At 38.6% G+C, this 25,724-nt stretch overlaps 1 protein-coding gene across 1 annotated transcript; it reads left to right on the plus strand.

Moving 5' to 3' along the window:
* The first annotated feature begins 1,291 nt into the window (after positions 1-1,291).
* LOC139113897 (uncharacterized) lies at positions 1,292-2,173 on the plus strand. Its single transcript, XM_070675344.1, has one exon. It carries the CDS (start codon positions 1,292-1,294, stop codon positions 2,171-2,173), a length of 882 nt encoding a protein of 293 aa, XP_070531445.1.
* The last annotated feature ends 23,551 nt before the right edge of the window (positions 2,174-25,724 follow it).

Raw genomic sequence — 25,724 nt, forward strand, 5'->3', positions numbered from 1 at the left:
TATCTTCACCAGAAGCAGAGATATTGACAAAAAACGAAAAAAATTTTTGAAAATTTAGCAACGTATCATTGTGCGGTGACGTCAGCAAATGCCCACGTAACAATTTTCAGCGTTCTATCTCCACCAAAAGCAGAGATATTGACAAAAAACCAAAAAAAAATTTTTGAAAATTTAGCAACGTATCATTGTGCGGTGACGTCAGCAAATGCCCACGTAACAATTTTCAGCGTTCTATCTCCACCAGAAGCAGAGATATTGACAAAAAGCGAAAAAAAGTTTTTTGAAAATCTGGCTGTAGCGGTCGACGCATTTGTGAACGCAACATAATGCGTCGTCTGCTACAGTATAGGTTAACTTCATAACCTATTCACTATGACAGCTTGAGCTGTCATCGAGGTGAGTTTGCCTCCACTCCGCTAGGTGGATTGGAGGCGAATTCAATTCTCGATAGTAAAAATGGCCAGCCAACTGGTCATATACCGGACCAGTTGACCGGTCAAAGCCACTAATGATCCGCTATAGTAATAGTGGTCAAAGGTCAAAAGTGTTGTAATCTGCCAAGGTGTGCGCCTAGCATACGGAAGCACCCGAGGCAAAAAGTGTTGTAATCAGATGAATAAGATCTCTTATAAGAAGGTACGGAGAGGGAAGAAGGTCAAGAGGATAATTACTCCAGCTTTCTTACCTTCATCTCCGGAAAGCGAGAAGGAGAACCGTCCAAAAATCCTAAGCATCGAGGACTTCAGAGGGAAAGTGACCATCCTACCGAAAAGAGAGCTCAACAAGGTAGAGGAATTCTTCCCTTGGAAACTCATCCCGATTGACATCCCGAGAACTCAACTAGAGGAAGGTCCAGCCGAGGCATCCACAGCTGAGGCAGCAGTACAGGCGGAAACACCTAAGTTGGAAGCAGAGGTACAGACAAAAGGAGTAGAGATCGACCAAGCAACGCAGACCAGTAGAGCAGAGACCAGCAAAGCTACTCAGACTGAAGGAGCGGAGATCTTCGAAGCAACGCAGTCTAGTAGAGCAGAGACCAGCAAAGCTACTCAGACTGAAGGAGCGGAGATCATCGAAGCAACGCAGAGAGCTGAGATCTTCCCTATCCAGTACCCCGGAGACGACAAGTGGGGACCAATCCTGGTCACACTTACAAAACCACACCTGAGCTATAGAGAACGCCGACAAGACTAAGGTCTTCGGCATTTTGAATAGGCGCCCAGCCAAAAGGGCGCCGCTTATAGAATCACAAAGTTAATATTGTTAATTAATTGTAAAATTAAATAAATATATGTTGAAAAACATTTGGAGAACTACTGATTCAACCATAACTGGTGACCCCGACGAGGACGAAGAGGAGATGGCAACTTCAGGGACATCAGGGGTGACAGAATCTACGGAACCAGCACAGATTAACCGAGTCGCAATGAGGATGCCACCAATGATTCCTGATGAACCGGAGTTGTGGTTTGCACAACTAGAGAGTCAATTTACCATTTGCGGAATCACCCAAGAGAATACTAAGTACGCATACACGCTCTCGCAGTTGGAGACAAAATATACAAGGGAGATTAAGGACCTGATCAGAGATCCACCAGCTGAAGGAAGATATCAGAACGTCAAGAAAACGCTGATACAAAGACTAGCAGTGTCGCAGGAGCAGAAATTGAGGCAATTGTTGGAGCATGAAGAGTTAGGCGATAGAAGACCAACACAATTTCTGAGACATCTTAAATCACTTGCGGGATTAAACATGGCAGACGATCTTTTAAGGACGCTTTGGATTAGCCGTCTCCCAACCCAGATGCAGGTCATTCTAGCAACAAGGCATGGAGATCCTCTAGAGCAAGTTGCTGAGCAAGCTGATAAAATTATGGAAGTCAGCGGGAATCTTCCAACAGTAGCAGCAGTAAAAAGGAATTTCAAAGAAAACGAGCATAACTTGGAGGAAGCTGTAGAGAAGCTTAGAAGACAAGTAGCAGCTCTCTCAGCAAAGCTAAATTGGAGAAGCCGAAGCAGAGATAGAGATTTCTCAAGAGGAAGAAATCGAAGCAAGTTCAGGAGCAACGATCGAGAAGCTATATGCTTTTTCCATAAAAGATTTAAAGAAAAAGCCAGAAAATGTGAGCAGCCCTGTAACTTCAAAAAGGAAAACGAGAAAGGCGATCACTGATGGCGGCCAGTGGTGACAGCCTTAAGCCACGCCGCCTTTTCATCAAAGATAAAAGAAGCAAGATTCGATTTCTGATCGACACCGGAAGCGATATAAGCGTATTCCCAAGAAGCCGATGCAGTAGGAGCAAGAAAACTGACTACGAATTATTCGCAGCGAATGGAACTGCAATCCATACTTATGGGGAGATCAATCTTCAACCAGATTTTGGATTAAGAAGAGTTCTTTCTTGGAAATTCGTAGTGGCAGATGTGACTACACCAATAATCGGATCAGACTTTTTGGCTTATTATCATCTCCTTCCGGATATCAGGAAAGCGTGTCTCATTGATGGACGAACTGGTTGGAGAGCGAAAGGCGACACTAAAGCGATTGCAATGATATCGATAAAGGCAATAAAGGAAGACGATGAGTATCACAAAATACTCAAGGACTATCCTGAGTTAGTAGGAACAAGACCAAGAGCGAAAGAGAGACCGTTGGTTCAGCATCATATTCAGATAACTCCAGGGCAACCAGAATATTGTAGACCGAGGCGACTTGCGATGGAGAAGTTAAAAGCGGCCAAGGAAGAATTCAAGCAACTGCTGGAAGAGGGAATTATTCAACCTTCACAGAGCGCATGGGCAGCACCTTTGCATATGGTGCCTAAGAAAGAGAATAAATGGCGACCTTGCGGAGACTACAGGAGGTTGAATGATCGGACAGTTCCAGACAGATATCCAATTCCACATATTGAAGATTTTGCACAAACTTTGAATGGGAAGAAGATATTTTCAACTTTGGATCTGGAGAAGGCGTATAATCAAATTCCAATAACACCAGAGGATGTTCCAAAAACAGCAATTACGACTCCATTCGGATTGTATGAATACAAATTTATGCCATTTGGCCTTAGAAATGCAGCACAAACTTTTCAAAGGCATATCGATGAAGTACTTAGGGGTTTAGACTTTTGCCACGCCTATATTGATGATATTCTAATAGCATCAATGGACAAGAAAGAACACAAAGAACATCTTCAGCAAGTTTTTGATCGATTAAAGAAATACGGCATTCGGATCAACACAGCGAAATGCAGCTTTGGAAAGCAGAGCGTCAATTATCTTGGATATCAAGTAGATCAAGAAGGAACACAACCACTTCCCAGCAAGATTGAAGCAATTAGAGAATTTAAGCAGCCTGAGACAGTGAAACAACTTCGACAGTTTCTTGGAATGATAAATTTTTATAGAAGATTCATTCCAGAAGCAGCGAAAGAACAAGCAATATTGAATGAGGTTTTGAAAGGACCAAAGAAGAGTAAAAATGCAAAAATAGTTTGGACAACAGAGCTACAAGATGCTTTTAAGAGCTGCAAAGAGAGTCTCGCAAAAGCTACACTTCTTGAGCATCCAGATCCGAAAGCTGCATTAACACTCACAACAGACGCGTCAGACATAGCCATTGGAGCAGTTCTTCAGCAGGAGAAGGAAGGAGAAAGAAGACCATTGGCGTTTTTCAGCAAGAAGTTGACAACGGCGCAAAGAAAATATTCACCGTATGACAGAGAACTATATGCTATTTATGCAGCAGTGAAGCATTTCAAGCATATGTTGGAAAGCAGAGAGTTCACTATCTTCACGGACCATAAGCCAATCATATATGCATTTGCGCAAGATCCAGGAAAAACATCGCCTAGGCAAACAAGACATCTAGAATACATTGCACAATTTTCGACAAATATTCAACATATTTCTGGGTCGGAAAACACAGTTGCTGATGCGCTCTCAAGAGTTGAAGCTGTATCGCAGACAGTTACGATCGAAGAACTTGCAAAAGCACAAAAGGAAGATGAAGAATTAAAAGAGTACCTAACGAAAGAAGATACTTCATTGAAACTTATAAAAGAGAAAGTTCCTGGAACTCAAATTGAAGTCTACTGTGACAATACAACAGCAGTGAAACGTCCATTCGTAAGCCTTCGGTTTAGGAGAAGAATATTTACGAGCTTACATGGATTAGCTCATCCAGGAGTAAGGACAACAACCAAATTAGTTACACAAAATTATGTTTGGCCAAATGTTCGGAGAGATTGTATCGAGTGGTCAAGGGCATGCATTTCTTGTCAAAAGAATAAGGTAACAAGGCACACTAAAACTCCAATTGGAACCTTTCCAGTGCCAACAGGCAGATTTCAACATATTCATGTGGACATCGTAGGACCATTGCCAGTCTCACGGAATAAGAAGTATTGTCTCACCATCATTGACAGATTTACGAGATGGGCAGAAGCAATTCCGGTAGAAGACATCACAGCAGAAACAATAGCAAGAAATATTTTTAATGGTTGGATCACGAGATTTGGAGTTCCCGAGAAAATTACGACAGATCAAGGGAGGCAGTTCGAGTCTGAAGTTTTTGGAAGATTGACGAAGCTGACAGGAAGTAAACACATTAGAACAACAGCTTATCATCCAGCAGCAAACGGAATGGTCGAAAGATTCCACAGGCAATTAAAAGCAGCAATTAAGTGTCATGAAACACATGATTGGGTCGATGTTCTACCAACAGTATTATTTGGCATCAGAACAGCATTTAAAGAAGACTTAAGAGCGACTCCAGCAGAGATGACTTATGGAGAGAACTTAAGGCTACCAGGACCAATGTTAGGAGACAAAATTCAACAGCCAAGAGCACCGAGTGAAGATTTCATTGAGTTATTAAAGAACACGATGATTCAATTAAAACCAACGGTTAGAAGACACGGACAAAGACAAACTTTTGTATCAAAAAAGTTGCAAGAAGCACAACGAGTATTTGTAAGAAGGGACATTCCGACAGGCACTTTGCAGTCAAGATATGAAGGACCGTTTGAAGTCATTAAAAACTACGGAAAAACAATGAAGATATTGCAGAGAGGAAAAGAGACAGTTGTCAGCATGGATCGAGTCAAACCAGCCTTTATCTTGAATGACGATGAAGAAGAAGAAGAAGTAGAATCTCAATCATCCTTGAGACAAAGTACGAGGAAGAAGAAGCTAACCGTCAGATTCCAAGCCGGACTTTAAATCAACCAAGGGGGTCCTGTAGCGGTCGACGCATTTGTGAACGCAACATAATGCGTCGTCTGCTACAGTATAGGTTAACTTCATAACCTATTCACTATGACAGCTTGAGCTGTCATCGAGGGGAGTTTGCCTCCACTCCGCTAGGTGGATTGGAGGCGAATTCAATTCTCGATAGTAAAAATGGCCAGCCAACTGGTCATATACCGGACCAGTTGACCGGTCAAAGCCACTAATGATCCGCTATAGTAATAGTGGTCAAAGGTCAAAAGTGTTGTAATCTGCCAAGGTGTGCGCCTAGCATACGGAAGCACCCGAGGCAAAAAGTGTTGTAATCAGATGAATAAGATCTCTTATAAGAAGGTACGGAGAGGGAAGAAGGTCAAGAGGATAATTACTCCAGCTTTCTTACCTTCATCTCCGGAAAGCGAGAAGGAGAACCGTCCAAAAATCCTAAGCATCGAGGACTTCAGAGGGAAAGTGACCATCCTACCGAAAAGAGAGCTCAACAAGGTAGAGGAATTCTTCCCTTGGAAACTCATCCCGATTGACATCCCGAGAACTCAACTAGAGGAAGGTCCAGCCGAGGCATCCACAGCTGAGGCAGCAGTACAGGCGGAAACACCTAAGTTGGAAGCAGAGGTACAGACAAAAGGAGTAGAGATCGACCAAGCAACGCAGACCAGTAGAGCAGAGACCAGCAAAGCTACTCAGACTGAAGGAGCGGAGATCTTTGAAGCAACGCAGTCCAGTAAAGCAGAGACCAGCAAAGCTACTCAGACTGAAGGAGCGGAGATCATCGAAGCAACGCAGAGAGCTGAGATCTTCCCTATCCAGTACCCCGGAGACGACAAGTGGGGACCAATCCTGGTCACACTTACAAAACCACACCTGAGCTATAGAGAACGCCGACAAGACTAAGGTCTTCGGCATTTTGAATAGGCGCCCAGCCAAAAGGGCGCCGCTTATAGAATCACAAAGTTAATATTGTTAATTAATTGTAAAATTAAATAAATATATGTTGAAAAACATTTGGAGAACTACTGATTCAACCATACTGGCAAAAAATCATCGTGCGGTGACGTCAGCAAATGCTCACGTGACCATTTTCAGCGTTCTACCCTCACCAGAAGCAGAGATATTGACAAATAACAAGAAAAAAAAAAATTTTTTTAATTTGCCAAAAAATTATCGTGCGGTGACGTCAGCAGATGCCTTCGTAACAATTTTCAGCGTTTTACTACCACCAGGATTAAAGATAATGACAAAAAACAAAAAAAAAATTTTTGAAAATTTAGCAGCGTATCATTGTGCGGTGACGTCAGCAGATGCCAACGTAACAATTTTCAGCGTTCTATTTTCACAAAAAACAAAGATATTGACAGAAAACGATAAAAAAGTTTTTTAAAATTTGGCAACGTATCATTGTGCGGTGACGTCAGCAAATGCCCACGTGACCATTTTCAGCGTTCTATCTTCACCAGAAGCAGAGATTTTGACAAAAAACAAAAAAAAAATTTTTGAAAATCTGGCAACGAATCATCGTGCGGTGACGTCAGAAATGCCCACGTAAATATTTTCAGCGTTCTATCTCCACCAGAAGCAGAGATATTGACAAAAAACGAAAAAGAAATTTTCAAAAATCTGGCAAAGAATCATCGTGCGGTAACGTCAGCAGATGCCCACGTAACAATTTTCAGCGTTCTACCCTCACCAGACGCAGAGATATTGACAAAAAACAAAAAAAAAATTTTTGAAAATCTGGCAACGAATTATCGTGCGGTGACGTCAGTAAATGCCCACGTAACAATTTTCAGCGTTATATCTCAACCAGAAGCAGAGATATTGACAAAAAGCGAAAAAAAGTTTTTTAAAATCTGGCAACGTATCATTGTGCGGTGACGTCAGCAAATGCCCACGTGACCATTTTCAGCGTTCTATCTTCACCAGAAGCAGAGATTTTGACAAAAAACAAAAAAAAAATTTTTGAAAATCTGGCAACGAATCATCGTGCGGTGACGTCAGAAATGCCCACGTAAATATTTTCAGCGTTCTATCTCCACCAGAAGCAGAGATATTGACAAAAAACGAAAAAGAATATTTCGAAAATCTGGCAAAGAATCATCGTGCGGTAACGTCAGCAGATGCCCACGTAACAATTTTCAGCGTTCTACCCTCACCAGACGCAGAGATATTGACAAAAAACAAAAAAAAAATTTTTGAAAATTTAACAACGTATCATTGTGCGGTGACGTCAGCAGATGCCAACGTAACAATTTTCAGCGTTCTATTTTCACAAGAAGCACAGATATTGACAGAAAACGATAAAAAAGTTTTTCAAAATCTGGCAACGTATCATTGTGCGGTGACGTCACCAAATGCCCACGTAACAATTTTCAGCGTTCTATCTCCACCAGAAGCAGAGATATTGACAAAAAACGAAAAAAAAATTTTTGAAAATCTGGCTACGAATCATCGTGCGGTGAAGTCAGCAAATGCCCACGTAAAAATTTTCAGCGTTCTATCTCCACCAGATTAAGAAATATTGACAGAAAACGAAAAAAAAGTTTTTGAAAATTTGGCAACGAATCATTGTGCGGTGACGTCAGCAGATGCCCACGTAACATTTTTCAGCGTTCTACTTCCACCAGAAGCAGATATATTGACAAAAAACGAAAAAAAAATTTTTGAAAATTTGGCGACGTATCATTGTGCGGTGACGTCAGCAGATGCCAACGTAACAATTTTCAGCGTTCTACTTTCACCAGAAGCAAAGATATTGACAAATATCGAAAAAAAAATTTTTCAAAATCTGGCAACGTATCATTGTGCGGTGACGTCAGCAGATGACCACGTAACCATTTTCAACGTTCTATCTTCACCAGAAGCAGAGATATTGACAAAAAAACGAAAAAAAAATTTTTGAAAATTTAGCAACGTATCATTGTGCGGTGACGTCAGCAAATGCCCACGTAACAATTTTCAGCGTTCTATCTCCACCAGAAGCAGAGATATTGACAAAAAGCGAAAAAAAGTTTTTTGAAAATCTGGCAAAGAATCATCGTGCGGTGACGTCAGCAAATGCTCACGTGACCAATTCCGCGTTTTACCCTCACCAGAAGCAGAGATATTGACAAATAACAAGAAAAAGAAAAATTTTTTTAATTTGCCAAAAAATTATCGTGCGGTGACGTCAGCAGATGCCCACGTAACAATTTTCAGCGTTCTATCTCCACCAAAAGCAGAGATATTGACAAAAAACCAAAAAAAAATTTTTGAAAATTTGGCAACGAATCATCGTGCGGTGACGTCAGAAATGCCCACGTAAATATTTTCAGCGTTCTATCTCCACCAGAAGCAGAGATATTGACAAAAAACAAAAAAAAAATTTTTGAAAATCTGGCAACGAATCATCGTGCGGTGACGTCAGAAATGCCCACGTAAATATTTTCAGCGTTCTATCTCCACCAGAAGCAGAGATATTGACAAAAAACAAAAAAAAAATTTTTGAAAATCTGGCAACGAATCATCGTGCGGTGACGTCAGCAAATGCCCACGTAACAATTTTCAGCGTTCTATCTCCACCAAAAGCAGAGATATTGACAAAAAACCAAAAAAAAATTTTTGAAAATTTGGCAACGTATCATTGTGCGGTGACGTCAGCAAATGTTCATGTGACTATTTTCAGCGTTCTACCCTCACCAGAAGCAGAGATATTGACAAAAAACGAAAAAGAAATTTTTGAAAATCTGGCAAAGAATCATCGTGCGGTGACGTCAGCAAATGCCACGTGACCATTTTCAGCGTTCTACCCTCACCAGAATCAGAGATATTGACAAATAACAAAAAAAAATTTTTAATTTGCCAAAAATTATCTTGCGGTGACGTCAGCAGATGCCCACGTAACAACTTTTAGCGTTCTATCTTCACCAGGAGCAGAAATATTGACAAAAAACAAAAAAAAGATTTTTGAAAATCTGGCAAAAAATTATCGTGCGGTGACGTCAGCAGAGGCCCACGTAACAATTTTCAGCAATCTACCATCACCAAAAGCAGAGATATTGACAAAAAACAAAAAAAAAATTTTTGAAAATCTGGCAACGAATCATCGTGCGGTGACGTCAGCAAATGCCCACGTAACAATTTTCAGCGTTCTTTCTCCACCAGATTCAGAAATATTGACAGAAAACGAAAAAAAAGTTTTTGAAAATTTGGCAACGAATCATTGTGCGGTGACGTCAGCAGATGCCCACGTAACATTTTTAAGCGTTCTACTTCCACCAGAAGCAGATATATTGACAAAAAACGAAAAAAAAATTTTTGAAAATTTGGCGACGTATCATTGTGCGGTGACGTCAGCAGATGCCAACGTAACAATTTTCAGCGTTCTACTTTCACCAGAAGCAAAGATATTGACAAATATCGAAAAAAAAATTTTTCAAAATCTGGCAACGTATCATTGTGCGGTGACGTCAGCAGATGACCACGTAACCATTTTCAACGTTCTATCTTCACCAGAAGCAGAGATATTGACAAAAAAACGAAAAAAAAATTTTTGAAAATTTAGCAACGTATCATTGTGCGGTGACGTCAGCAAATGCCCACGTAACAATTTTCAGCGTTCTATCTCCACCAGAAGCAGAGATATTGACAAAAAGCGAAAAAAAGTTTTCTGAAAATCTGGCAAAGAATCATCGTGCGGTGACGTCAGCAAATGCTCACGTGATCATTTTCAGCGTTTTACCCTCACCAGAAGCAGAGATATTGACAAATAACAAGAAAAAAAAAAATTTTTTTAATTTGCCAAAAAATTATCGTGCGGTGACGTCAGCAGATGCCTTCGTAACAATTTTCAGCGTTTTACTACCACCAGGATTAAAGATAATGACAAAAAACAAAAAAAAAATTTTGAAAATTTAGCAGCGTATCATTGTGCGGTGACGTCAGCAGATGCCAACGTAACAATTTTCAGCGTTCTATTTTCACAAAAAACAAAGATATTGACAGAAAACGATAAAAAAGTTTTTTAAAATCTGGCAACGTATCATTGTGCGGTGACGTCAGCAAATGCCCACGTGACCATTTTCAGCGTTCTATCTTCACCAGAAGCAGAGATTTTGACAAAAAACAAAAACAATATTTTTGAAAATCTGGCAACGAATCATCGTGCGGTGACGTCAGAAATGCCCACGTAAATATTTTCAGCGTTCTATCTCCACCAGAAGCAGAGATATTGACAAAAAACAAAAAAAAAATTTTTGAAAATCTGGCAAAGAATCATCGTGCGGTGACGTCAGCAAATGCCCACGTAACAATTTTCAGCGTTCTATCTCCACCAAAAGCAGAGATATTGACAAAAACCAAAAAATTTTTGAAAATTTGGCAACGTATCATTGTGCGGTGACGTCAGCAAATGCCCACGTGACTATTTTCAGCGTTCTACCCTCACCAGAAGCAGAGATATTGACAAAAAACGAAAAAAATTTTTGAAAATCTGGCAAAGAATCATCGTGCGGTGACGTCAGCAAATGCCACGTGACCATTTTCAGCGTTCTACCCTCACCAGAATCAGAGATATTGACAAATAACAAAAAAAAAAAATTTTTTTAATTTGCCAAAAAATTATCTTGCGGTGACGTCAGCAGATGCCCACGTAACAATTTTAGCGTTCTATCTTCACCAGGAGCAGAAATATTGACAAAAAACAAAAAGATTTTTGAAAATCTGGCAAAAATCATCGTGCGGTGACGTCAGCAGATGCCCACGTAACAATTTTCAGCGTTCTACCTTCACCAAAAGCAGAGATATTGACAAAAAACGAAAAAAATTTTTGAAAATCTGGCAACGAATCATCGTGCGGTGACGTCAGCAAATGCCCACGTAACAATTTTCAGCGTTCTATTTTCACCAGAAGCAAAGATATTGACAAAAAACGAAAAAAAAATTTTTGAAAATCTGGCTACGAATCATCGTGCGGTGACGTCAGCAAATGCCCACGTAAAAATTTTCAGCGCCATATCTCCACCAGATTCAGAAATATTGACAGAAAACGAAAAAAAAATTTTTGAAAATCTGGCAACGAATCATCGTGCGGTGACGTCAGCAAATGCCCACGTAACAATTTTCAGCGTTCTATCTCCACCAAAAGCAGAGATATTGACAAAAAACGAAAAAGAAATTTTTAAAAATCTGGCAAAGAATCATCGTGCGGTGACGTCAGCAAATGCCACGTGACCATTTTCAACGTTCTACCCTCACCAGAAACAGAGATATTGACAAATACCAAAAAAAAAAAAATTTTTTTAATTTGCCAAAAAATTATCGTGCGGTGACGTCAGCAGATGCCCACGTAACAACTTTTAGCGTTCTATCTTCACCAGGAGCAGAAATATTGACAAAAAACAAAAAAAAGATTTTTGAAAATCTGGCAAAAAATCATCGTGCGGTGACGTCAGCAGAGGCCCACGTAACAATTTTCAGCAATCTACCCTCACCAAAAGCAGAGATATTGACAAAAAACGAAAAAAAATTTTTGAAAATCTGGCAACGAATCATCGTGCGGTGACGTCAGCAAATGCCCACGTAACAATTTTCAGCGTTCTATCTCCACCAGAAGCAGAGATATTGACAAAAAACGAAAAAAAAATTTTTGAAAATCTGGCTACGAATCATCGTGCGGTGAAGTCAGCAAATGCCCACGTAAAAATTTTCAGCGTTCAATCTCCACCAGATTAAAAAATATTGACAGAAAACGAAAAAAAAGTTTTTAAAAATTTGGCAACAAATCATTGTGCGGTGACGTCAGCAGATGCCCACGTAACATTTTTCAGCGTTCTACTTCCACCAGAAGCAGATATATTGACAAAAAACGAAAAAAAAACTTTTGAAAATTTGGCGACGTATCATTGTGCGGTGACGTCAGCAGATGCCAACGTAACAATTTTCAGTGTTCTACTTTCACCAGAAGCAAAGATATTGACAAATAACGAAAAAAATTTTTGAAAATTTGGCAACGTATCATTGTGCGGTGACGTCAGCAAATGCCCACGTAACCATTTTCAGCGTTCTATCTTCACCAGAAGCAGAGATATTGACAAAAAACGAAAAAAATTTTTGAAAATTTAGCAACGTATCATTGTGCGGTGACGTCAGCAAATGCCCACGTAACAATTTTCAGCGTTCTATCTCCACCAGAAGCAGAGATATTGACAAAAAGCGAAAAAAAGTTTTTTGAAAATCTGGCAAAAAATCATCGTGCGGTGACGTCAGCAAATGCTCACGTGACCATTTTCAGCGTTCTACCCTCACCAGAAGCAGAGATATTGACAAAAACAAAAAAAAATTTTTAATTTGCCAAAAAATTATCGTGCGGTGACGTCAGCAGATGCCCACGTAACAATTTTCAGCGTTTTACTACCACCAGGATTAAAGATATTGACAAAAAACAAAAAAATTTTTGAAAATTTGGCAACGTATCATTGTGCGGTGACGTCAGCAGATGCCAACGTAACAATTTTCAGCGTTCTATTTTCACAAAAGCAAAGATATTGACAAAAACGATAAAAAAGTTTTTAAAATCTGGCAACGTATCATTGTGCGGTGACGTCAGCAAATGCCCACGTGACCATTTTCAGCGTTCTATCTTCACCAGAAGCAGAGATTTTGACAAAAAACAAAAAAAAAATTTTTGAAAATCTGGCAACGAATCATCGTGCGGTGACGTCAGCAAATGCCCACGTAAATATTTTCAGCGTTCTATCTCCACCAGAAGCAGAGATATTGACAAAAAACGAAAAAGAAATTTTTGAAAATCTGGCAAAGAATCATCGTGCGGTAACGTCAGCAGATGCCCACGTAACAATTTTCAGCGTTCTACCCTCACTAGAAGCAGAGATATTGACAAAAACAAAAAAATTTTTGAAAATCTGGCAACGAATCATCGTGCGGTGACTTCAGCAAATGCCCACGTAACAATTTTCAGCGTTTTATCTCCACCAGAAGCAGAGATATTGACAAAAAACGAAAAAAAAATTTTTGAAAATTTGGCAACGTATCATTGTGCGGTGACGTCAGCAGATGCCCACGTAACAATTTTCAGCGTTCTATTTTCACCAGAAGCAGAGATATTGACAAAAACGAAAAAAAGTTTTTCAAAATCTGGCAACGTATCATTGTGCGGTGACGTCAGCAAATGCCACGTGACCATTTTCAGCGTTCTACTCTCCCCAGAAGCAGAGATATTGACAAATAACAAAAAAAAAAATTTTTTTAATTTGCCAAAAAATTATCGTGCGGTGACGTCAGCAGATGCCCTTGTAACAATTTTCAGCGCTTAACCACCACCAGATTCAAAGATATTGACAAAAAACGAAAAAAAAATTTTTTTTAATTTGGCAACGTATCATTGTGCGGTGACGTCAGCAGATGCCCACGTAACAATTTTCAGCGTTCTACCCTCACTAGAAGCAGAGATATTGACAAAAACGAAAAAAAGATTTTTTAAAATCTGGCAAAGAATCATCGTGCGGTGACGTCAGCAGATGCCCACGTAACAATTTTCAGCGTTCTACCCTCACTAGAAGCAGAGATATTGACAAAAACGAAAAAAGATTTTTTAAAATCTGGCAAAGAATCATCGTGCGGTGACGTCAGCAGATGCCCACGTAACAATTTTCAACGTTCTATTTTCACCAGAAGCAGAGATATTGACAAAAAACAAAAAAATTTTTGAAAATCTGGCAACGAATCATCGTGCGGTGACGTCAGCAAATGCCCACGTAACAATTTTCAGCGTTCTATCTCCACCAAAAGCAGAGATATTGACAAAAACCAAAAAAATTTTTGAAAATTTGGCAACGTATCATTGTGCGGTGACGTCAGCAAATGTTCACGTGACTATTTTCAGCGTTCTACCCTCACCAGAAGCAGAGATATTGACAAAAAACGAAAAAGAAATTTTTGAAAATCTGGCAAAGAATCATCGTGCGGTGACGTCAGCAAATGCCACGTGACCATTTTCAGCGTTCTACCCTCACCAGAAACAGAGATATTGACAAATAACAAAAAAAAAAAATTTTTTTAATTTGCCAAAAAATTATCGTGCGGTGACGTCAGCAGATGCCCACGTAACAATTTTCAGCGTTCTATCTTCACCAGAAGCAGAAATATTGACAAAAACAAAAAAGATTTTTGAAAATCTGGCAAAAATCATCGTGCGGTGACGTCAGCAGATGCCCACGTAACAATTTTCAGCGTTCTACCTTCACCAAAAGCAGAGATATTGACAAAAAACGAAAAAAATTTTTGAAAATCTGGCAACGAATCATCGTGCGGTGACGTCAGCAAATGCCCACGTAACAATTTTCAGCGTTCTATCTCCACCAGAAGCAGAGATATTGACAAAAAACGAAAAAAAATTTTTTGAAAATCTGGCAACGAATCATCGTGCGGTGACGTCAGCAGATGCCCACGTAACAATTTTCAGCGTTCTTTCTCCACCAGAAGCAGAAATATTGACAAAAACGAAAAAAATTTTTGAAAATTTGGCAACGAATCATTGTGCGGTGACGTCAGCAGATGCCCACGTAACAATTTTCAGCGTTCTACTTCCACCAGAAGCAGAGATATTGACAAAAACGAAAAAAATTTTGAAAATTTGGCAACGTATCATTGTGCGGTGACGTCAGCAGATGCCAACGTAACAATTTTCAGCGTTCTACTTACACCAGAAGCAAATATTGACAAAAAACAATAAAAAATTTTTCAAAATCTGGCAATTTATCATTGTGCGGTGACGTCAGCAGATGCCCACGTAACAATTTTCAGCGTTCTATCTTCACCAAAAGCAGAGATATTGACAAAAAAAAAAAATTTTTGAAAATCTGCCAACGTATCTTTGTGCGGTGACGTCAGGAAATGCCCACGTAACAATTTTCAGCGATCTACCTCCACCAGAAGCAAAGATATTAACAAAAAACATAAAAAAATTTTTTGAAAATCTGGCAAAGAATCATCGTGCGGTGACGTCAACAAATGCTTACGTGACCATTTTCAGCGTTCTACTACCACCAGGATTAAAGATAATGACAAAAAACAAAAAAAAAATTTTTGAAAATTTGGCAACGTATCATTGTGCGGTGACGTCAGCAGATGCCAACGTAACAATTTTCAGCGTTCTTTTTTCACAAGAAACAAAGATATTGACAAAAAACGAAAAAGAAATTTTTGAAAATCTGGCAAAGAATCATCGTGCGGTAACGTCAGCAGATGCCCACGTAACAATTTTCAGCGTTCTACCCTCACCAGAAGAAGAGATATTGACAAAAACCAAAAAAATTTTTGAAAATTTGGCAACGAATTATCGTGCGGTGACGTCAGTAAATGCCCACGTAACAATTTTCAGCGTTATATCTCAACCAGAAGCAGAGATATTGACAAAAAACGAAAATAAAATTTTTGAAAATCTGGCAACTTATTATTGTGCGGTGACGTCAGCAAATGCCCACGTGACCATTTTCAGCGTTCTACCCTCACAAGAAGCAGAAATATTGACAAAAAACGAAAAAAAAATTTTTTTTAATTTGGCAAAAAATCATCGTGCGGTGACGTCAGCAGATGCCCTCGTAACAATTTTCAGCGTTTTACTACCACCAGCATTAAAGATAATGACAAAAAACGAAAAAAAAGTTTTTGAAAATTTAGCAACGTATCATTGTGCGGTGACGTTAGCAGATGCCAACGTAACAATTTTCAGCGTTCTATTTTCACAAGAAGCACAGATATTGACAGAAAACGATAAAAAAGTTTTTCAAAATCTGGCAACGTATCATTGTGCGGTGACGTCAGCAAATGCCACGTGACCATTTTCAACGTTCTACTTTCACCAGAAGCAAAGATATTGACAAATAACAAAAAAAAAAAATTTTTTTAATTTGTCAAAAAATTATCGTGCGGTGACGTCAGCAGATGCCCACGTAACAATTTTCAGCGTTTACCACCACCAGAATCAAAGATATTGACAAAAAACGAAAAAAATTTTTTTATTTGGCAACGTATCATTGTGCGGTGACGTCAGCAGATGCCCACGTAACAATTTTAGCGTTCTATCTTCACCAAGAGCAAAATATTGACAAAAAACAAAAAAGATTTTGAAAATCTGGCAAAAAATTATCGTGCGGTGACGTCAGCAGATGCCCACGTAACAATTTTCAGCGTTCTACCTTCACCAGAAGCAGAAATATTGACAAATAACAAGAAAAAAAAAAATTATTTTAATTTGCCAAAACATTATCGTGCGGTGACGTCAGCAAATGCCCACGTAACAATTTTCAGCGTTCTATCTCCACCAAAAGCAGAGATATTGACAAAAAACCAAAAAAAAATTTTTGAAAATTTGGCAACGTATCATTGTGCGGTGACGTCAGCAAATGTTCACGTGACTATTTTCAGCGTTCTACCCTCACCAGAAGCAGAGATATTGACAAAAACGAAAAAAATTTTTGAAAATCTGGCAAAGAATCATCGTGCGGTGACGTCAGCAAATGCCACGTGACCATTTTCAGCGTTCTACCCTCACCAGAAACAGAGATATTGACAAAAACAAAAAAAAATTTTTTTAATTTGCCAAAAATCATCGTGCGGTGACGTCAGCAGATGCCCACGTAACAATTTTCAGCGTTCTATCTTCACCAGAAGCAGAAATATTGACAAAAACAAAAAAATTTTTGAAAATCTGGCAAAAATCATCGTGCGGTGACGTCAGCAGATGCCCACGTAACAATTTTCAGCGTTCTACCTCCACCAAAAGCAGAGATATTGACAAAAAACGAAAAAAATTTTTGAAAATCTGGCAACGAATCATCGTGCGGTGACGTCAGCAAATGCCCACGTAACAATTTTCAGCGTTCTATCTCCACCAGAAGCAGAGATATTGACAAAAACGAAAAAAAATTTTGAAAATCTGGCAACGAATCATCGTGCGGTGACGTCAGCAAATGCCCACGTAAAATTTTCAGCGTTCTTTCTCCACCAGATTCAGAAATATTGACAAAAAACGAAAAAATTTTTGAAAATTTGGCAACGAATCATTGTGCGGTGACGTCAGCAGATGCCCACGTAACAATTTTCAGCGTTCTACTTCCACCAGAAGCAGAGATATTGACAAAAAACGAAAAAAAAATTTTTGAAAATTTGGCAACGTATCATTGTGCGGTGACGTCAGCAGATGCCAACGTAACAATTTTCAGCGTTCTACTTTCACCAGAAGCAAAGATATTGAAAAAACGAAAAAAATTTTTCAAAATCTGGCAACGTATCATTGTGCGGTGACGTCAGCAGATGCCCACGTAACCATTTTCAGCGTTCTATCTTCACCAAAAGCAGAGATATTGACAAAAAACGAAAAAAAAATTTTTGAAAATTTGGCAACGTATCATTGTGCGGTGACGTCAGCAAATGCCCACGTAACAATTTTCAGCGTTCTATCTCCACCAGAAGCAGAGATATTGACAAAAAACGAAAAAAAATTTTTTGAAAATCTGGCAAAGAATCATCGTGCGGTGACGTCAACAAATGCTTACGTGACCATTTTCAGCGTTCTACTACCACCAGGATTAAAGATAATGACAAAAAACAAAAAAAAAATTTTTGAAAATTTAGCAGCGTATCATTGTGCGGTGACGTCAGCAGATGCCAACGTAACAATTTTCAGCGTTCTTTTTTCACAAGAAACAAAGATATTGACAAAAAACGAAAAAGAAATTTTTGAAAATCTGGCAAAGAATCATCGTGCGGTAACGTCAGCAGATGCCCACGTAACAATTTTCAGCGTTCTACCCTCACCAGACGAAGAGATATTGACAAAAAACCAAAAAAAAATTTTTGAAAATTTGGCAACGAATTATCGTGCGGTGACGTCAGTAAATGCCCACGTAACAATTTTCAACGTTATATCTCAACCAAAAGCAGAGATATTGACAAAAAACGAAAATAAAATTTTTGAAAATCTGGCAACTTATTATTGTGCGGTGACGTCAGCAAATGCCCACGTGACCATTTTCAGCGTTCTACCCTCACAAGAAGCAGAGATATTGACAAAAAACGAAAAAAGTATTTTTTTGTTTAATTTGGCAAAAAATCATCGTGCTGTGACGTCAGCAGATGCCCTCGTAACAATTTTCAGCGTTTTACTACCACCAGGATTAAAGATAATGACAAAAAACGAAAAAAAAATTTTTGAAAATTTAACAACGTATCACTGTGCGGTGACGTCAGCAGATGCCAACGTAACAATTTTCAGCGTTCTATTTTCACAAGAAGCACAGATATTGACAGAAAACGATAAAAAAGTTTTTCAAAATCTGGCAACGTATCATTGTGCGGTGACGTCAGCAAATGCCACGTGACCATTTTCAACGTTCTACTTTCACCAGAAGCAAAGATATTGACAAATAACAAAAAAAAAAAATTTTTTTAATTTGTCAAAAAATTATCGTGCGGTGACGTCAGCAGATGCCTTCGTAACAATTTTCAGCGCTTAACCACCACCAGAATCAAAGATATTGACAAAAAACGAAAAAAAAATTTTTTTTTATTTGGCAACGTATCATTGTGCGGTGACGTCAGCAGATGCCCACGTAACAACTTTTAGCGTTCTATCTTCACCAAGAGCAAAAATATTGACAAAAAACAAAAAAAAGATTTTTGAAAATTTGGAAAAAAATTATCGTGCGGTGACGTCAGCAGATGCCCACGTAACAATTTTCAGCGTTCTACCTTCACCAGAAGCAGAAATATTGACAAATAACAAGAAAAAAAAAAATTATTTTAATTTGCCAAAACATTATCGTGCGGTGACGTCAGCAGATGCCCACGTAACAATTTTCAGCGTTTACCACCACCAGGAGCAAAGATATTGACAAAAAAAAAAAAAAATTTTTAATTTGGCAACGTAATGTGCGGTGACGTCAGCAGATGCCCACGTAACAATTTTCAGCGTTCTATCTTCACCAGGAGCAGAAATATTGACAAAAACGAAAAAAAAGATTTTTGAAAATCTGGCAAAAAATCATCGTGCGGTGACGTCAGCAGATGCCCACGTAACAATTTTCAGCGTTCTACCCTCACTAGAAGCAGAGATATTGACAAAAACGAAAAAAAGATTTTTTTAAATCTGGCAAAAAATCATCGTGCGGTGACGTCAGCAGATGCCCACGTAACAATTTTCAGCGTTCTACCCTCACTAGAAGCAGAGATATTGACAAAAACGAAAAAAAGATTTTTTAAAATCTGGCAAAGAATCATCGTGCGGTGACGTCAGCAGATGCCCACGTAACAATTTTCAACGTTCTACCTTCACCAGAAGCAGAGATATTGACAAAAACAAAAAAATTTTTGAAAATCTGGCAACGAATCATCGTGCGGTGACGTCAGCAAATGCCCACGTAACAATTTTCAGCGTTCTATTTCCACCAAAAGCAAAGATATTGACAAAAAACAAAAAAATTTTGAAAATTTGGCAACGAATCATCGTGCGGTGACGTCAGCAAATGCCCACGTAACAATTTTCAGCGTTCTATCTCCACCAGAAGCAGAGATATTGACAAAAAACGAAAAAATAATTTTTGAAAATTTGGCAACGTATCATTGTGCGTTGACGTCAGCAGATGCCCACGTGACCATTTTCAGCGTTCTACTTTCACCAAAAGCAGAGATATTGACAAAAACAAAAAAAATTTTTTTAATCTGGCAAAAAATCATCGTGCGGTGACGTCAGCAGATGCCCACGTAACAATTTTCAGCGTTTTACTACCACCAGGAGCAAAGATATTGACAAAAAAGAAAAAAAATTTTTGAAAATTTGGCAACGTATCATTGTGCGGTGACGTCAGCAAATGCCCACGTAACAATTTTCAGCGTTCTATTTTCACCAGAAGCAGAGATATTGACAAAAACGAAAAAAGATTTTTGAAAATCTGGCAAAAATCATCGTGCGGTGACGTCAGCAGATGCCCACGTAACAATTTTCAGCGTTCTACCTACATCAGAAGCAAAGATATTGACAAAAACGAAAAAAGATTTTTAAAATCTGGCAAAGAATCATCGTGCGGTGACGTCAGCAGATGCCCACGTAACAATTTTCAGCGTTCTACCCTCACTAGAAGCAGAGATATTGACAAAAACGAAAAAAAGATTTTTTAAAATCTGGCAAAGAATCATCGTGCGGTGACGTCAGCAGATGCCCACGTAACAATTTTCAACGTTCTATTTTCACCAGAAGCAGAGATATTGACAAAAAACAAAAAAAAAATTTTTGAAAATCTGGCAACGAATCATCGTGCGGTGACGTCAGCAAATGCCCACGTAACAATTTTCAGCGTTCTATCTCCACCAAAAGCAGAGATATTGACAAAAAACCAAAAAAAAATTTTTGAAAATTTGGCAACGTATCATTGTGCGGTGACGTCAGCAAATGCCCACGTGACTATTTTCAGCGTTCTACCTTCACCAGAAGCAGAGATATTGACAAAAAACGAAAAAAATTTTTGAAAATCTGGCAAAGAATCATCGTGCGGTGACGTCAGCAAATGCCACGTGACCATTTTCAGCGTTCTACCCTCACCAGAAACAGAGATATTGACAAAAACGAAAAAAAAATTTTTAATTTGGCAAAAATCATCGTGCGGTGACGTCAGCAGATGCCCACGTAACAATTTTCAGCGTTCTATCTTCACCAGGAGCAGAAATATTGACAAAAAAAAAAAAAATTTTTGAAAATCTGGCAAAATCATCGTGCGGTGACGTCAGCAGATGCCCACGTAACAATTTTCAGCGTTCTACCCTCACCAGAAGCAGAGATATTGACAAAAAACGAAAATAAATTTTTGAAAATCTGGCAACGAATCATCGTGCGGTGACGTCAGCAAATGCCCACGTAACAATTTTCAGCGTTCTATCTCCACCAGAAGCAGAGATATTGACAAAAAACGAAAAAAAATTTTTTGAAAATCTGGCTACGAATCATCGTGCGGTGAAGTCAGCAAATGCCCACGTAAAAATTTTCAGCGTTCTTTCTCCACCAGATTCAGAAATATTGACAAAAACGAAAAAAATTTTGAAAATTTGGCAACGAATCATTGTGCGGTGACGTCAGCAGATGCCCACGTAACAATTTTCAGCGTTCTATTTTCACAAGAAACAAAGATATTGACAAAAAACGAAAAAAATTTTTAAAATCTGGCAACGTATCATTGTGCGGTGACGTCAGCAAATGCCAACGTGACCATTTTCAGCGTTCTATCTTCACCAGAAACAAAGATTTTGACAAAAAACAAAAAAAAAATTTTTGAAAATCTGGCAACGAATCATCGTGCGGTGACGTCAGCAAATGCCCACGTAAATATTTTCAGCGTTCTATTTCCACCAGAAGCAGAAATATTGACAAAAAACGAAAAAGAAATTTTTGAAAATCTGGCAAAGAATCATCGTGCGGTAACGTCAGCAGATGCCCACGTAACAATTTTCAGCGTTCTACCCTCACCAGACGAAGAGATATTGACAAAAAACAAAAAAAAAATTTTTGAAAATTTGGCAACGAATCATCGTGCGGTGACGTCAGCAAATGCCCACGTAACAATTTTCAGCGTTCTATCTCCACCAGAAGCAGAGATATTGACAAAAAACGAAAAAAAATTTTTCAAAATCTGGCAACGTATTATTGTGCGGTGACGTCAGCAAATGCCCACGTGACCATTTTCAGCGTTCTACCCTCACAAGAAGCAGAAATATTGACAAAAACGAAAAAAATTTTTAATTTGGCAAAAAATCATCGTGCGGTGACGTCAGCAGATGCCCTCGTAACAATTTTCAGCGTTTTACTACCACCAGCATTAAAGATAATGACAAAAAACAAAAAAAAAGTTTTTGAAAATTTAGCAACGTATCATTGTGCGGTGACGTTAGCAGATGCCAACGTAACAATTTTCAGCGTTCTATTTTCACAAGAAACAAAGATATTGACAGAAAACGATAAAAAAGTTTTTTAAAATCTGGCAACGTATCATTGTGCGGTGACGTCAGCAAATGCCCACGTAACAATTTTCAGCGTTCTACCTTCACCAGAAGCAGAAATATTGACAAATAACAAAAAAAAAAAAATTATTTTAATTTGCCAAAAAACTATCGTGCGGTGACGTCAGCAGATGCCTTCGTAACAATTTTCAGCGCTTTACCACCACCAGGATCAAAGATATTGACAAAAAACGAAAAAAAAAATTTTTAATTTGGCAACGTATCAATGTGCGGTGACGTCAGCAGATGCTCACGTAACAACTTTTAGCGTTCTATCTTCACCAGGAGCAGAAATATTGACAAAAAACGAAAAAAAGATTTTTGAAAATCTGGCAAAAAATCATCGTGCGGTGACGTCAGCAGATGCCCACGTAACAATTTTCAGCGTTCTACACTCACTAGAAGCAGAGATATTGACAAAAACGAAAAAAGATTTTTAAAAATCTGGCAAAAAATCATCGTGCGGTGACGTCAGCAGATGCCCACGTAACAATTTTCAGCGTTCTACCCTCACTAGAAGCAGAGATATTGACAAAAACGAAAAAAAGATTTTTTAAAATCTGGCAAAGAATCATCGTGCGGTGACGTCAGCAGATGCCCACGTAACAATTTTCAACGTTCTACCTTCACCAGAAGCAGAGATATTGACAAAAAACAAAAAAAAAATTTTTGAAAATCTGGCAACGAATCATCGTGCGGTGACGTCAGCAAATGCCCACGTAACAATTTTCAGCGTTCTATTTCCACCAAAAGCAAAGATATTGACAAAAAACCAAAAAAAAATTTTTGAAAATTTGGCAACGAATCATCGTGCTGTGACGTCAGCAAATGCCCACGTAACAATTTTCAGCGTTCTATCTCCACCAGAAGCAGAGATATTGACAAAAAACGAAAAAAAATTTTTTGAAAATTTGGCAACGTATCATTGTGCGGTGACGTCAGCAAATGTTCACGTGACCATTTTCAGCGTTCTACTTTCACCAAAAGCAGAGATATTGACAAAAAAAAAAAAAAATTTTTTTAATTTGCAAAAATTATCGTGCGGTGACGTCAGCAAATGCCCACGTGACAATTTTCAGCGTTCTACTCTCACCAGAAGCAGAGATATTGACAAAAAACAAAAAAATTTTTAATCTGGCAAAAAATCATCGTGCGGTGACGTCAGCAGATGCCCACGTAACAATTTTCAGCGTTTTACTACCACCAGGATTAATATTGACAAAAAACGAAAATAAAATTTTTGAAAATTTAGCAATGTATCATTGTGCGGTGACGTCAGCAAATGCCCACGTAACAATTTTCAGCGTTCTATTTTCACCAGAAGCAGAGATATTGACAAAAAACGAAAAAAAAATTTTTGAAAATCTGGCAACGAATCATCGTGCGGTGACGTCAGCAAATGCCCACGTAAAAATTTTCAGCGCTTTATCTCCACCAGATTCAGAAATATTGACAGAAAACGAAAAAAAAGATTTTTGAAAATCTGGCAAAAAATCATCGTGCGGTGACGTCAGCAGATGCTAACGTAACAATTTTCAGCGTTCTACCCTCACTAGAAGCAGAGATATTGACAAAAACGAAAAAAAGATTTTTTAAAATCTGGCAAAGAATCATCGTGCGGTGACGTCAGCAGATGCCCACGTAACAATTTTCAACGTTCTACCTTCACCAGAAGCAGAGATATTGACAAAAAACAAAAAAAAAATTTTTGAAAATTTGGCAACGTATCATTGTGCGGTGACGTCAGCAAATGTTCACGTGACCATTTTCAGCGTTCTACTTTCACCAAAAGCAGAGATATTGACAAAAAACAAAAAAAAATTTTATTTAATTTGCCAAAAATTATCGTGCGGTGACGTCAGCAAATGCCCACGTGATTATTTTCAGCGTTCTACCCTCACAAGAAGCAGAGATATTGACAAAAAACAAAAAAAATTTTTTTAATTTGGCAAAAAATCGTCGTGCGGTGACGTCAGCAGATGCCCTCGTAACAATTTTCAGCGTTTTACTACCACCAGGATTAAAGATAATGACAAAAACGAAAAAAATTTTTGAAAATTTAGCAACGTATCATTGTGCGGTGACGTCAGCAGATGCCAACGTAACAATTTTCAGCGTTCTATTTTCACAAGAAGCACAGATATTGACAGAAAACGATAAAAAAGTTTTTCAAAATCCGGCAACGTATCATTGTGCGGTGACGTCAGCAAATGCCACGTGACCATTTTCAGCGTTCTACCCTCTTCAGAAGCAAAGATATTGACAAATAACAAAAAAAAAAATTTTTTTAATTTGCCAAAAAATTATCGTGCGGTGACGTCAGCAGATGCCCTCGTAACAATTTTCAGCGCTTAACCACCACCAGAATCAAAGATATTGACAAAAACGAAAAAAATTTTTTATTTGGCAACGTATCATTGTGCGGAGACGTCAGCAGATGCCCACGTAACAACTTTTAGCGTTCTATCTTCACCAAGAGCAAAAATATTGACAAAAAACAAAAAAAAGATTTTTGAAAATTTGGCAAAAAATTATCGTGCGGTGACGTCAGCAGATGCCCACGTAACAATTTTCAGCGTTCTACCCTCACTAGAAGCAGAGATATTGACAAAAACGAAAAAAAGATTTTTTAAAATCTGGCAAAGAATCATCGTGCGGTGACGTCAGCAGATGCCCACGTAACAATTTTCAACGTTTTACCTTCACCAGAAGCAGAGATATTGACAAAAAACCAAAAAAAAATTTTTGAAAATTTGGCAACGAATCATCGTGCGGTGACGTCAGCAAATGTTCACGTGACCATTTTCAGCGTTCTACTTTCACCAAAAGCAGAGATATTGACAAAAAACAAAAAAATTTTAATTGCAAAAATTATCGTGCGGTGACGTCAGCAGATGCCCACGTAACAATTTTCAGCGTTCTACCCTCACCACAATCAGAAATATTGACAAAAAACGAAAAAAAGATTTTTGAAAATCTGGCAAAGAATCATCGTGCGGTGACGTCAGCAAATGCCCACGTAACAATTTTCAGCGTTCTATCTCCACCAAAAGCAGAGATATTGACAAAAAACAAAAAAAAAATTTTTGAAAATTTGGCAACGTATCATTGTGCGGTGACGTCAGCAAATGCCCACGTGACCATTTTCAGCGTTCTACCCTCACCAGAAGCAGAGATATTGACAAATAACAAAAAAAAAATTTTTTAATTTGCCAAAAATTATCGTGCGGTGACGTCAGCAGATGCCCACGTAACAATTTTCAGCGTTCTACCCTCACCAGAAGCAAAGATATTGAAAAAAACGAAAAAAATTTTTGAAAATCTGGCAACGTATCATTGTGCGGTGACGTCAGCAGATGCCCACGTAACAATTTTCAGCGTTCTATTTTCACCAAAAGCAGAGATATTGACAAAAAAACGAAAAAAAAATTTTTGAA

This window comes from Cardiocondyla obscurior, linkage group LG03, assembly GCF_019399895.1.
Source record: "Cardiocondyla obscurior isolate alpha-2009 linkage group LG03, Cobs3.1, whole genome shotgun sequence".
NCBI lineage: Eukaryota > Metazoa > Arthropoda > Insecta > Hymenoptera > Formicidae > Cardiocondyla > Cardiocondyla obscurior.